The sequence below is a fragment of the Chaetura pelagica genome, unplaced genomic scaffold, assembly GCF_000747805.2.
Source record: "Chaetura pelagica isolate M959 unplaced genomic scaffold, ChaPel_1.0 scaffold91, whole genome shotgun sequence".
Taxonomy (NCBI): Eukaryota; Metazoa; Chordata; class Aves; order Apodiformes; family Apodidae; genus Chaetura; species Chaetura pelagica.
The window spans coordinates 338,013-353,079 of record NW_009952042.1 but is presented as its reverse complement, the minus strand read 5'-3'; the positions used below and the strand labels follow the sequence as shown (position 1 = coordinate 353,079).

At 48.2% G+C, this 15,067-nt stretch overlaps 1 protein-coding gene across 1 annotated transcript in view; it reads right to left on the bottom strand.

The window, feature by feature from the left end:
• The window catches only part of TCF4 (transcription factor 4), a 231,569-nt gene that overhangs the window by 102,127 nt on the left and 114,375 nt on the right, over window positions 1-15,067 (bottom strand). The window contains exon 5 of the mRNA XM_010002716.1: window positions 14,918-14,982. Coding sequence (XP_010001018.1) covers window positions 14,918-14,982 — 65 coding nt within the window. The remainder of the gene's footprint in view (window positions 1-14,917; window positions 14,983-15,067) is intronic.

Genomic DNA, 15,067 nt, shown 5'->3' with positions numbered 1-15,067 from the left:
AACAATCCTTCTCCTCAGCCTAAAAGCCATTTGCTTGGCCTCAAATGATGGAGCACCATGCAAGGCTGATGGATGTGTCAGGTTTGGAAAGGATCATAGAACCATGGAGTCATGGAATGGTTTGGCTTGGAAGGGACCTGTAAGATCATCTACTTCCAACCCCTTGCATGGGCAGGGACACCTCCCACCAGCCCAGGCTCCTCCAAGCCCCATCCAACCTGCCCTTCAACACTGCCAGGGATGGGGCAGCCACAGCTTCTCTGGGCAACCTGGGCCAGAATCACAGAATAGTTTTGGTTGGAAAAGACCTTTACAATCATCAAGTTAACCCAGCACCACCAGGTCCACCACTACACTACCAAACCACATCACTAATGAGAAAGGAAGCTTAATTAGCTCAAGCTCCCACATTGAGGTGATAGAACATGTGTCTGCTCTGGGGTAAGGAGCAGGGAAGTGAAACCTTAGTCACTTGTAGTAAAGGAAGCAGATGGAAGAGGTGGGACTTGAAGCCAAAGGTACTTAAGGACTGGAAACAAGTGAGGCTCATGCACACTGTGAGCCAGGAAAGCCAAGCCCAGCAGGGTGGGCCAAGGAGAAGGAAACCCCTGACCCACCACCAGCTGCCCTTCCAGCTCCCTGAGCCAGGGAAGAGTCCTCAGAGGAACACAAGAGCTGGAGGAAGGACAAACGTGTTCCCACTTGAATGAGACAACTGAGAACAGGGGGTTATTTCTAGAAGCTCAGCAATGGCCTTCCTAGGATGGAGGGGATGACCAGGCAGGAATGATGCAAAGACACAACACTCGTGTATGTTGCCACCATTTTCTTAGGAGAAGTCTACACAGAATTTAAACTGGAGCAGTTTCAGTAGTAAAATCATGTTTCATGTTACCAGAGCCTTCCATTTTCAGTGTTCCAAAGTCACATTTATTTTTGACAGAACCATGTTATGCAAATGCACCTAAAACCAACCAGTGACACTTGTGGCCTTTAAAACAGGAACTTTCTTTTTTCCTCTCTTCTGAATTTCCCTCTGCTACTCATCATCTTTTCCCCACCCAGCTAAAGCCCATGCTCCTCCAAGGGAAGGACAGACTCTAACCCAGCACACAGCTGAGGCTGAACCAAGTGCAAAGGCACATTCATTTCAAGCCCAGTCTGCAAAGTTGAGGTCACCTTGTGCTTCAGACAGGACGAAAAATTAGAGTCACCCTGCAACAGCAACAAAATTGGCAAATTCAGCTGCTGTGAGAAATTGGAAGGAGGGGGGAAAAAAGAAGCCCCCTTTTGTGCTGACACAGCATAAACAACAAGCTGGTGTTTCAGGGAGTGGATCTGCTCCACTGTGCACTTGCTCACCGTGCTGCAAACAGCCTCCTGGTCAGGGCAGCACCAGGGGGGAGAAAACCAAGGCTTCTCAGTAAGAAACAAAGCCTGCCATGTGTTCCAGGGAAAGCTGGAGCACAAGAAAAACATACCCATGGAAGTGCTTGGCTCAGTCCAAAAAGAGAAGTGAACTGGGAGAGGAATGAGGCAGAAAAGAAAGCAAAGAGCCAGAAGAAGCTGCACATCAACATTTTACATCCAGGTAACTTCAGCATAACACTCTAGTAACTAGAAGACTAAACAATACCAGCCCAGGTTTGCTCTCCTGTGCAGCTGCAGAGAAGCCTCAGTCTGCCTTGCTGAGCTACTTAAAAATACAGAGCCAAAGGTGTCTTCCCATCCAAGGTTTGCAGTCCCCAGCCTGCTCTCCACATGTCCCATCACATCTCAGCTGCCACCACGGGATCAGGATGTGCCACAGTCCCATGAAACATGACAAGCAGTAGATGTTCCCATGTGTGACTCCAGCATCTCATGCAGAAGGATGAAGAAGAATACAGGTGCCACAGAACCTGCCAGAAGTGGGGAATCACACCACTGCACGTCTGGTTCCTGACAAGGCTTCCAAAGCTGGGCTGGGAATCAATCATTTTGCAAAGCCCTTTCATGACTGGTCATCATGGAACCAGATGCCTAACAGTGACTGATTCAAACTGGAAATCTGTCTTAAAAGGGAAATAGTAAGGATTCATGGAGAATTATCACTCCTCCCTGCCCAAGGTTTAAAACAAGAGTTGCAGTGAACCAGGATGCAACTCCTGAGTCCTGCTGTGGACAACAGTCACTGAGAGGACAATGGAAAAAAGACCCAACAAGACATGGGCAGAGGGTAAGAAATGGACAACTCTTCTTGATGACACAAGTTGGCTTCACAAAACCTCAGCCTGAGGTTCTAGAATTTTACTTTTCAGGACCAAGAAGGCAAGCAGAATTTTCCAACACTGGAAACAATTTATTTTGCATCTTCTTGTTGACAACAGCTACATGAAAGCTGGTGAGCTGCAGCACCCACCACTCCTTCCCCAGCAAGGAGAAGCCATGACAGCACAGTGACATCAAGCAACGAGCAGCTTCTTGCTCATCTTCTCTGCAGATGGCTGTAAAATGCTGGGCAGTTAATTGCCATTTTCAGCATTACATGAAATAATAACAATATAACTCTCTCCAAGCAGTTGGATCTGTCCCAGCACCTTGTTAGCCAGTGCAAAGGTAACCCTGTAAACTGTAGTGTGTGTGAAAAAGAGGCAGAGAAATACCCAAGTGAGCTGTATCTCAGTGATATAGTTGCTTTTTACTGGGTTTTATAGCACTTTTCCCCAGACACTTTTGAAAGACAAGGATGTGGGAAATACCCACAGTTCTACCTGTAGCACAGCCTGTAGCACTTTAAACCCCCCCCCAAGTTCTCTCCTGACAGTCACCTAGGATCCATTTTCAAAGCAACAAAATAGTTCCACAAAACAAACCAAAGACAGACCCAGAAGCACACAGACAGATGGCTAGATTCTGTCATTACCTTCAAAAATGAAATAAAAATATTAACTTCTCCATTGTTGCTAAACCCTCTGGCTGCCTGGCAGACCTGCACCTCAGCTGCTGCAAAGGCACCCAGAAATACCTGCCTCCTGTGGGGTTATTTAGTCTTCCTTAAGCACCAACAAGGTGTCAAAGGCAAGAAAGAACCCCAAAATGCTTTCAGAAAGCTGCTCCCAAGGTGGGTAAGGCTGAGAACACAAGAGCAGGAGGGTGGCACGACGGGAGCACAGCTGGAAAAAAACACCCATTTTAGAGGCACAAAAAGGCTTTGAGCCTTGTCCTTCCACCTGCCCAAGACACATCCAGCCCTGACCTGGAGGCCTCACCTCTGACCTCTGCCCACCAGCCCCAGACTGCAGCAAAACACCAGTTGGTTACAGGGCAAAACCAGCTCTGAAAAGGGGAACCACGAACGTCGGAGCAAAACAGGAAAGGGGAAGCGAGAAAGCCCCGGCAGGAGGCCGGGGGGAGGCGTTGGCAGATGGGCCCCCCGCCCGCAGATGGGGAGCCCTCACTTGGCCGTTGCTGCCCTGAAAATGGGGGTTTCTGCTCCCAAGTGGGGGGTGAAGGGGGGATGGTTGAGCTGAGGCAGCTCCTGGAGCTGCTCACTGCACCACAGCTACAGTGTGTGCCCGCGATGGCCAGGCCAGAGCTGCTGGGCATCTCTCACCAGCTCTCCCCAGCCTGCCCCTCTGGCAGGGAACTGGGGCTGCTGGGCTCCCACTGCTCCCCTGCCCTGTCCCTCTGGGAACACAATCCCCTGGGAGGCACCAAAGGGCCAGCAGGAGCAGGGCAGGGCTGGTCCCCCTGTGCTGGGCCCTGGGGAGGGGGCACCTGGAGTCCTGGGGGCAGGTCTGGGCCCCTCAGGACAAGAAGGACATGGAGGGGCTGGAGAGTGTCCAGAGAAGGGCAAGGGAGCTGGGGCAGGGTCTGGAGCACAAGGGTGAGGAGGAGCAGCTGAGGGAGCTGGGGGTGTCCAGGCTGGAGCAAAGGAGGCTGAGGGGAGACCTTCTGGCTCTGCAGCTGCCTGAGAGGAGGTTGGAGCCAGGGGGGTCGGGCTCTGCTCCCCAGGAACAAGGGATGGGACAAGAGGAAATGGGCTGCAGTGGTGCCAGGGGAGGCTGAGATGGGATGTAGGGCAGCATTTCTTGCTGGCCAGGGTTGTCAGGCCCTGGCCCAGGCTGCCCAGGGCAGGGCTGGAGTCCCCATCCCTGGAGGGGTTTCCAAGCCGTGTAGATGTGGTGCTGAGGGACATGGGGCAGGGCTGGCCTGGGCAGGATCAATGGTTGGGCTGGGTGATCTTAAAGCTCTTTTCCAACCAGAACAATTCTATGATTCTATATGCAACACAGGTGGGACCCAGACCCTGATGTACCTGGAACCCACTGCACATTGCTGCCCTACACAAGTATTTTAATGCTGAATCAAACCAAGCTGGAGAAGCATCTTCAGGGAGTGAAGACAAAGAATCAGAAAGTAGGGAATGATCCATGACAACTCCCCAGCCATTTGACACTGCTTGAGCATTTGAGGTATCAGAGATTCTTCTTATTTTTAGGCAGGCTGATAGCAGAACTTAGTCACTGTTTGTCCTTATTCTACACATAAATAGCTGTTAGGATTCATATCCTCATCCATTCCCTGAAATCTCTTCATGTCAGAAGCAGTTGCTCCTTTTTTCAAGCCAAGAAGCAAAGGAATAAATCTCACGACAACAGGAGCATGGCTGGAGTGTCTCCTTCCCAAGAAAAAACATCAAGTAGGTCAGTGCTGATGTCAGGCTGGCCCGATGGCAAAGGAGGGAGCAACACTGTGACACACACACAGACCTTCAAGTGGGTTGGGAACATACTCTTTTTTTCTCCAGCTGTTAACAAGAAGGAGAGTAAAAAGCTTTCTGTGAAAATCAGGTGGTGAGAGTTTACTGGAAAGTGAAAGCTCTTAAAAACCTACAGACTGTGGGCTTGTGTTTATCTGGACCTTCCCAGCATATGCAGTGAAGCAGGTGAAGAAATCCCCCAGGCAGTGCAGGAAGAATGAGCTGCTGTCTGCAGGCAGGGCCCTGGCTTGCTCAAACACTGACCCCTCAGTCTATCCATCTACTGAACTATTTCCTCCTACATTTGAATGACTCAAAACGTAATTATTTAGCCCGTGCAAAGTGTAAACAAACAAAGATGCACTAGGTTTTGGAACTTGGAGAGGTTGGGACAACTTACAGATTGCTGAAATTGCACCTAGAAATGCTGTGAAGAAGTTTGCACAATGCTAAGAGCTTGCAGAAAGGAATGAAGAGCTGTCTCAGAAAGTACAGAGTAAGTTTTATGTGCAGTGTGTGTGTTGAAAATAGTGATTATTTTAGTAACTAGAGTTCTGGATCGATCTGTGCCTGTAAAGGATCTTGTTTCTCCATCTTGAGCTGTTCTGGATGTGAAGCTCCTGCCTGCAGTTGCGTGGCAATTAAGTGTGATTAAAGATGCTATTCATTCCCCTGCAAAGCAGCAGGTAACCACATGTCAGAAGGGGGTGGTGGGAGAAGGGAGTAACTTGTGGGCAGTAAAAAGGCTATTGGCAATGGTCTGTTGGCAATAAGCAATGTGACAGCCAGGGTGCAGGAGAGGCCGGGGGGGTTGTGGGAGATCATCACACCCAGAAACATGATGGGCACCTGAAGAAAATGGTGTCTCCAATATCCTCTATTTCTGTGCGCACCCAACCCCAGGACTGAGACAAGCTCTGCTCAGAAACACACAGAGAAGCAGCTCACCAACAGCCAAACCCAAGGGTGACAAGCCAAGCTGGTATGTCCCCAGGAAGGCTCTGGTGCCTCTGGTGACTCCTCTGAAAGGGCGACTCCACCACCGAAAGGGTGGGAGGTAGAGGGGAGGAACAGAAGATGACTCTCAAAAGACAGCTGCTCCCAGAAGACAAGAAGACTATTTTGTCTGCCAGGCATCAGAAATTAGGAGCTGCAGGAGTGATTTGGAAAGAACATGGCTTATTATAGGGGTCAGAACAGGTAGCTCACCACCAAGACGTGACCACGTGGCTTCACGGGAGAGCGTGCTCTTTGGAGAAAGCAAGAGATGCTTGATAAAAGCCACCCTTTGCACCATGTGTGCAATGAAAATGGCTTCAGCTATTACTCCAATGGACCAATGCTTTGCTTTTTTGGGTTTGTGCATTTCTACCAACAAACCCTGCCAAACCACACCTCCTGTGCCAGGGAGAGCAGCCCCAGCTACCGCCCTCCTACACCGCAGCACTCGGCGGTCAATTCCAAGTGCTGAAAATTGCCAGAATTAGTCCAAGCGCAGCCTGCCTTTCACTGGAGGTGTTCCATCAAGCACTGCCCAGACCTGAACCAGTCCTGTGCAGCACACTGAGCCCAACCTTGCCGCGGTCCAGGGGCAGGCAGCACCATCCCCCTTTGTACCACGTTCAGAAAGTCAGAGTGCAGCGCCTGCGAAGGCAACCCGAGCTCCTATTAGCACTCAAGCACAACATAAACCTATTATTGCACATTACAAATCGCAGGGTTATTCTGTTGCCAGGTTATAAGCTCCAGAAAGGTGCCCTTGGAATGCTCACTTCCAACAAAATAGCCCTCAGCTCAACATTTGATCCAAAGGGCTAAGAGAAAAGCGCTCCTTTTACCACTAAATTGCAGTGTTGGGTTTTAGCATTTCTTCAATTATGATATGGACAATGAAACCGTGTCTTTCTGGATGCATGAGGAATTCTGCTAAATGAGCCATTCAGACATCTGAACTTAAGTCTGCTCCTTCAATGCATTTGATTAACATGGAAATTTTATCTCTTGTGTCATTATTTTAGTGCTGTAACATCAAAAACATTAGTCCAGAATGTGCCCATGATCTCAGGCGTATAGTTTATGGGTGCCAGAACTAATTTCTGGAGCAGGAGCAATGATTTCACCTCCCAGAGCAAGATGCTCGAGCAGAAACAATGACAGAGGTGAATCCTCTCCAACTAGAAATTACCACAGAAGCTACCAGGAGAAACTGTGCTTCCCATTCCCACTGAACTCCACAGGACTTCTGTGACTGGCCTCAGGTTAGCCAGAACTTGATCACAGAATCATATCACAGAATCCCAGCCTGGTTTGGCTTGGAAGGGACCTTCAAGATCATCTACTTCCAACCCCCTGCACGGGCAGGGACACCTCCCACCATTCCAGGCTGCTCCAAGCCCCATCCAACCTGCCCTTCAACACTGCCAGGGATGGGGCAGCCACAGCCTCCCTGGGGACCCCGGATGGGGCAGCCACAGCTTCCCTGGGCACCCTGGGCCAGGCTCTCACCACCCTCACACCAAAGAATCTCCTCCTCATGTCTCACCTCAATCTCTCCTCTTCCTGCTTAAAACCATTCCCCCTTATCCTATCACTACAAGACCTTGTCAAAAGTCCCTCCCCAGCTTTCCTGGAGCCCCTTTAGGTACTGGAAGCTGCTCTAAGGTCTCCTCAGCTGTACCGAGTAAGGGAAAGCCCAATTCAGCATCACTTACTCCATCTCCTTACTCCATGGCTGCAACCACTGAGGGGGAATTTTGGACTCCAAGGGAGAGCAGCTCTTTCTCTTTGCATTTACTTCAGCTACACGTACAATACAGCACAATTCCGTGTTGTACCATGTTTCCTATGGAGCACATCCCATCCCCACCTGGCTGGGAAGTGCACACCACCCAGTCAGGAAGCCAGTGTTCAAATACTTAAAAGCAAATAAACAAAGCTCTGGAGCTTTTGTGAAGGGCATGGACACTGCCCATCTCATCACACAAATGGATTAGTAATAGACCTCATAGGAACCTAAACTCCTTGTTATATGAGGTCTCTTTTATCACTTTAGCACAGCTTTTCTGTGTTTTTTATAAGGAGGGAGAACGTAGGAGAAATTATTACAGGTAAAGAAATTTTGCCATCAAAATGTGAGGAAACCTAGTTATTTGACTAAGCAAAAAAAGACTAAGTAATTTGTAACAGAAGAATAAAATGAACTTGCTGTGTCTCCAGAGGTCTGCAATATGATCTTCAGAAAAGGTAGCTTGCCAATTTAATTGAGGTAGGAGTTATTTAATTTTTTTATATACAGGTATAGTTTTCAATAAACCTACATATGCCTATAATGCTGCAATGGCAGATGTGTCTCGATTATTAGAGGTGGGCTCTGGGGAATATATACAATGGATCTTGAAATCCGTAAGCAGCTGTTAGGAAGGGAGGGGTGGAACATTGCAACACACACACATGTTCCTTAAGTGCAGTAATGTTTTGTTGTTTTACTGCAGGTGTATTACTGAGATGAAATTTAATAACTGCCTGTATACAATCCCAATAAAACGAAAGGATTCTTTGCTGTTCCTGAACAAGGCACAAATGAGGAGCAGTTCAAGGAACTGCACAGACACACCCCCCCACGCTCCTCAGCTTGCACCTTTCCCCTCTTCCCTTTGTTGTTGTTTGCTATGAAAAGGTGGGCAGGCCATAAAATAAAGGGGGAAAAGAAAACAAGAAAAAAGCAAGCAAGCCCTCATCTTGAAGAAGGTGCTGTTGGTCAGAACCAAGAGCACTGGGTTGCACGGGGCAGCACTGGTGGTGTGGGAAGCCCTGCGAGATGCCACCAGAGTTATTTTTGTCCCAGTTCTTCTTCAGCAGCTTAAATCAGAAGCCTGCTTTCAGGATATGCATTAGTCTCAATCTCACGCTGAATAAAGCACTGAAGAAGGACCTTTGAAAAGTACATATCAGATAAAAAGATAATCCCTCCTGCTTTTTCCCCCCTCCCCTTTCTGTCTCCGCAGGACTCCTCTTCATGGAATTAGTGGAGTTGCAACAATTCAATAACTCACAGGAGAAAAAGGAAGTCCCCAGCACTTCTGGAAGAAAGAAGAAAATGGGCAATAGCTATTCCTGTCCATTCCCTCTCAGCATGAGAAGAACAGCCTTCTGAAAGGACCTCCTGGACACCCAGCCAGGCAGGCACGGGCAGCTGGGCTGACTGAACCCATCTGCACCGGCTGCTGGAGCCGCCGGGGCCTTTCTTTTCCATTACACTCACTTCCAAGCTTTCCAGCAGTATTTCTGTCCCTTCTCCACACAACCTCTGTCAAAGGCACGTCACAGCCTCCCTCCACTGCCCTCACAGAGACGCACATGTTCAGAAATTAAAAGCCAAGGCTTTGCTTGTCTCCCTCCGTGGGAAATGTTCCGAGTGCTGCTGTAGGCGGGGGACAGAAAGGGACAGGACGGGAGGGGAGCAGGTTGGCCCCACAGCCACCTGCTTGAGAAGCAGCCAATGATTCTTCCCCCGACACAGGGAGGATAAAATATCCCATGCAATTAATAAGAAAACCTTCTGAGAAAGCCCCTGGGTTGTCCCAGCAGAAGGGAGAGGGCGCCACAAGCCCCATGGTGTCTAAAGGCTCCTCTCACCCATCACAGGGGGACAGGGGAGTAAGAAAGCATGGGAGGTAAAGGAGAGAGGATCCACCAGCATGTAGGAGAGACATCCAGAAAGAGCATGCAGAGTCTGTAAAGAGCCTGCCATGTCCAGTGAACGTGGGGAGTCAGATCCGATGGGAGAAGGTGCAGGAAAACATTGGCAGGGCTGAATTCCCCTTAGGTCTGCAGGAACATTGAAAGGAGTTTCTAGAAACCTCAGCCCAAGCTGGCACATCCCTCAGCCTGGCAGCCTGCAGTGCCCTTGGTCTCAACCCCCCTGGAAACCCACACCCTGCTTCCAGCGGGATGGCGAGGGGAGGAGGGTTTGGAGCCAGGGAAGGGAGCACAGGAAAGCAAGGAGGGAGAGAGGAAAAGCACTGAGAGGGAGCAGGGAAGAGGCAAGTGACATGACCTGCGCTGTGCCACAGTGCTGAGATGCTCTCTGCAGAAACACCCTCCTGCCACTCCCATCCCCCTGACTTCTCAGGATCTCGGAGCCTACTCCATTCCAGCTGGGATTCCTTGACTAAACTGCCACCACCACAGTCCCTCAGGAGACCCTGGGAAGGCCAGGAGCTGCAGCAGGTCTGGGTGGGCTGCCCATGGATGCCTCGGGCACTGTGAATGCACAAAGGAACCATTTTGTTGCAGCCTCTAATGCTGCTCCTTCAGGCTGAAGCTGCAACCAGCTCCAAGTTGAGCACCGTGCCTACATCAGCATGGCCTGTCTCTCCACCACGGTATCTTGAATCCAGCTGAAGGCCAGCAGATCTGATCTCAATCTGGAGAAAGTTACTGTGCTTGGGTAGCAGTTGGGTTTTATTAAAAAATAAAAGGAAAACAAATAAAAAATGCTGGCTGAGTTTGTACAACTCCACCAGCTTCTACCTTCACACTTCATTCCAGAGTCAGCTTTTTACAGTGGGAGGGTTCCAACTGGCCTCCAAGAGTATTTCTTGAACATTAAGTAAATCAGTACATCCAAAACCAACATTTAGACACACTTTCTAAAAAGACTTAGTAGTAAAAACGAGTCATTTTAGGATTTGGGGATTTAGCTTCAAGTTAAAACACCTTAAAAGCTAAGTTTACTGTGCCTTTGCCAAAGAGGCATAATCCAAATTTTCAAAGGATTGCCTAATTTATTCCCACATACAATCTCATGTGTTGCCTTGGAAATCATGGTGTATGTTTCTTGGCCATCAGGTTCATTTTAAAGTTCTCCTCAGCCACTGCTTTTCTGCATTAACCATTGCACACAACAGCACAACAGCTCTGGATTACTCTAAGTTGGTCACATCAACTAGTAACCAACTAGTGGATCCACACTCCTGCAAGCAGCACACGTTACCTTGAGCCTAATCATAGCATTTTGTGCATCCAGATCCTCATGCACTATGGAATATCACTGGTTTATAAATTAACACAGCTCCTCTCCAGCTGGAAACCCAAGCATGGGTCTGACACAGCTCACTGTCCTCAGGAGCATCTCCCTGCTCCCACACACCCTCACACCAGCCCCTGCTCTGCAGCCGCTGATGCTCTCCTACCAAATAATTTCTTTTATCTCTTCCTGCCATTACCTCTTGCTGGTGCTGATTTCCATGAAGCTCTCTCAATCAAGAAGCAGATGTGTTGCTCTTCACCACCACGTGCAGGCCCCCACTTACAATCTGAGCACCCAACCCGACACAGAGCAATACAAGAAACCAGGATAAAGTTGGAGAAATGGAGCAGGTATGTTGTTTTTTTAATACTACTGCCTTGCTAACCCCCCTCTCCCCAAACCCAGCACAATGTAAAAAAAGGACTGATCTTGGGGGAAATGGTAAGAGGCACAGAATTAAGACAACAGGCAAAATCCTGACTTCACGGAATGAAATGAGATTTTTGTCATTAACTTGAATGAAGCCAGTGTTTCAAAAGTGTCTTGACAACAACTTCGGTACATGTTTCTTAGACGACTTCTCTCTAATGGAATTAAATAGTTCCCAAGATGAGCTTTCTTCCATTCCCATTGTAATCAGTGTTGTATTTGCTATGGTTTTCAGTGAGAGCCCAATTGGGCCCTAGGCTCGGAAAGAAAAATCATCTGGAAGTAAATGGGTTGCTGCAGATCTGACCTCTTCTCTCATTGGTGTGAAGACAGCGCGGGGATGAAACCTCCCATCACTGCTGCTATTTGTGTGAAGTCAGGTTGTTGGGTTTTTTTCCTACCAGAAGATTAATAGGTAGCAAGTTCAATATCGTTAGGTATTTAGTTTTCCTTAATTGTTCCAGGAACTCATCTACAGAGAGCAATGCATCACATCTGGAGGTAGCAATTTACCTTTCAGAAATCAACAAAATCTGCACGCTCCTCCTGGGCTTAGGAGAAAGGAGCTCACACAGCTCCTGCTCCTCCAGTCCCTCAGCTATCTCCAGACTCCAGGGGATCCTCAACGACCTGCCACAGCCCCACCAATATTTCCTTTGGAATTCACCAAGTTCTCATCCAAATCTTCTGTCTAGCTAAGCTAATCCTTCTCCATACGTGTGAACACACATCCCAGAAATCCCACAACAGGCTTGTAGCTTTTAATTTTCTTTGCAGCCTGAAGGTTCATAGTTGTTAATAATTTGGTGGATCCTGATAGTTCTGCAGCCTGGAGAACAGACAACAGATGGTCCAGCCTCAACATTAAGCATAATTCCTTCTGTACCTTTCAGGAATTTGAAAGATTCTTATTATAGAAACACTTTTTCTCCTTCTGTCTGGGCCCTGGTCATCAGCTTCATCCACTTTTCCATGAGCCTTCACAAAAACAGATGCATGTGGCAGAAAGACACACTGTGCCATGGATGGGAATTTTTATTTTTGGGGGTATTTCTGGTAGTATTTTCCTAATATCCTCAACTTTTCACAAATGAAAGCACAGTAAAGGAGAGTGGGTAGGTAGGGTTTTCTGCATCAGTTCTTCACTGACCCCACACAGTAAGTGCTGCCACGTAGATGCAATCAAGGATCCACCCAGAGAGCTGACCATGTCTGTGCCAACTGAGCTCTGAGGGAGCTCCAGAACTGGTCCACTAGTGTAAAACATTATTTGCTCATTGCTACCATCCAGGAAAAAAGAATAAATGCATTCAATCTGTCATGGTTTTAGCCAGTAATCAGGTGTTTGTATTTCCTAGAGTATGTGTGGTTACAGGAAATGTTGACCCTGGTCCTCTCAAACCAGGACACTCATGGGCTTGTTTCTTGGAATAAGTGATGCATCTGTGCCCTGCAAGTATCCCCAGATACAGGTGTGCAAAAAAGAGGTGGATGAGTCACATGAAGCCTCCAAGCTCAAGGCACACAAAGACCATGTAAGTTCTTGAGGTCTAATGCCATTTGCAACTCAGAAACAGCTTCCACCTTCCTTGCAGCATCGGGAGATCATGCCAACACAGTGAAAGAAAAACTAAATGCAAAACACAGCAAAGAACAGGTGAGTTTCCAGATGCAATGTGAAATGGCAGCAGAGCCAAGAGAGCAGCAGAGCAGGATCTCCAAAAGGCTGGAGCTGCTGAGGAGGTGGGACTCACTCTTGCATGGGTACTAGAAGATCCCCAACCTCTGCAAGCCCTGGAAAGGAACACACCCTGCTGCCTCCCAGCAACAGAAAGCAAAACCATCTGAGGATTTAGAAGAGAACTAGCTAGAAATGGCTTCTAAAACTGGCAGAAAGGATGTGGGGCTCATGGCCCAGTTTTCTGCCACTGCCACTGCTTGCCTTCCTGGGATGCTTCCCTGCACTGGATGGCTGCATCCATCTGGCCACAGGAGCCCATCCATCCACAGAAACCTGTCCATCCATGGAAGTTCATCGATCCATAGAAACTCATCCATCCATGGAAACCCATCCATCCATGGAAACTCATCCATCTACGGGAGCTGAACCATCCATGGGATCTGGACCATCCACGGAAGTCCCTCCATCCACAGAAACCTGTCCATCCACAGAAACCCATCTATCCATGGAAACCTATCCATCCACGGAAACCAATCCATCCATGGAAACCCATCCATCCATGGGAGCCTGTCCATGCAGGGGAGCTGAACCATCCATGGAAGTCCATCCATCCATGGGAGTCCATCCATCCACAGAAACCCGTCCATCCATGGAGACCCATCTATCCATGGAAACCTACCCATCCATAGAAACCCATTCATCCATGGAAACCTGTCCATCCACAGGAGCATGTCCAGCTGTGGGAGCCAGGATGCTCCTGGTGCAGCCACAGGGCTGCAGAAGGTAGGGGCATGGACCATCAGCTGAGAGCCCAGCCCCAGGCTCCAGCCCCTGCAGGTGGCTCACATCTGCACACTGCCAATGGAAATGCCCTTCTCATTGCTCAAGCAGTTTCATTTTTCTGCACTAAATGTTTAAAAATGCAAACAACAGACAAATAAACTGGTTCCCCACATTGTTGAAGAACATGGACATACAACAGGAAAGAGGGGATCAGGTATTTCCCTTTCCCACAGGGAAATAATATGCATTTTGGCTGGGTTTTTTGGGTTGTTTTCTCATCGTAGCATTGTTGTTGTGGTTTTTTTTTTCCCTGGCAGATTTGAACAGTATAAAGCTTTTTAATATTAAGGAGGCTGTTAAATTCTCTCAATAGTTTTCCAAAGTGCAAAGCTAGGGCACTTAAAGAAAGGAAAGGCAGCCTAGCACTCCTCAAGAACAAAATGAATTTGAACCCACGATTAATATCGCTCCTGAAATGAAAAAGAAAGCGCCTCTAAAAACAAACCGCACAACAATTGTCTTGAAACAAAGCACAGACTTTTGGCTATTGATAGTATTTTTAGACTCAGACTTTCTCTGGAGACTTAAAAGTATGCAAATGCAAAGTGCAGAGAGGCAGAGGCGCACACATGCTATACCTTTGTATTACATTGGCATTTTATTATTTAATTAAACTACTCTTATTTCTCTAGCTCACGCAGGCTTCCCTCGAGACGGCTTTGCTGTTAGCCTGCTGGCCTTGACTTCCAGCCAAAAACAATTCAGAAACAAAAAGGGACAACAAATCATATTTTCACAGACATTTTTATCCCTCAATACAACCTTGTTTTCACACAACATCATACAGATTCGATGAAAACTGGAATTGATGACAGTAGCCACCCCGAGCCGGGGGCTGACACCGGCGCTGCCGCGTTGCCACCGGTGTCACCTCCAGACTGGGGCTGTTGGGAGGCCCAACAGTGAGGCTTTGTTGAAGGGACAGGAATCAATAGTTCCCAGCAGCCCTGACTAGGGGGGGTATTAGTTCAGCCCAAGTACTACTGGTCTCCAGTATCCTGGCTAGAAAAGCTCAGGCACGAAGCTTTCAAACCTGCATTGGCAAAGAAAGCCCCTTTCTGAGGAGTGCACGTTGGCAGCCACCACTGCTTGTGCTGGAGCCTGTCCCCAAGATCCACAACTTCAAGAAGAAAACCTCATTGATCAGAGCATTTATCACAACCCCTCTGCTGAGCAGACTTCCACTTACCTGGTGGCAACCCTGTAAATTCGAATCTCTTCCATAGGATGAGTATGAGCCCCTTTCTGTTTTACCTGTTAACAAAAAAAAAAAAACAACAGATGTAGAACTGATACCAACACATCTTTGCAGCTTCTCCAAGCACTTTGTATGTTCTCC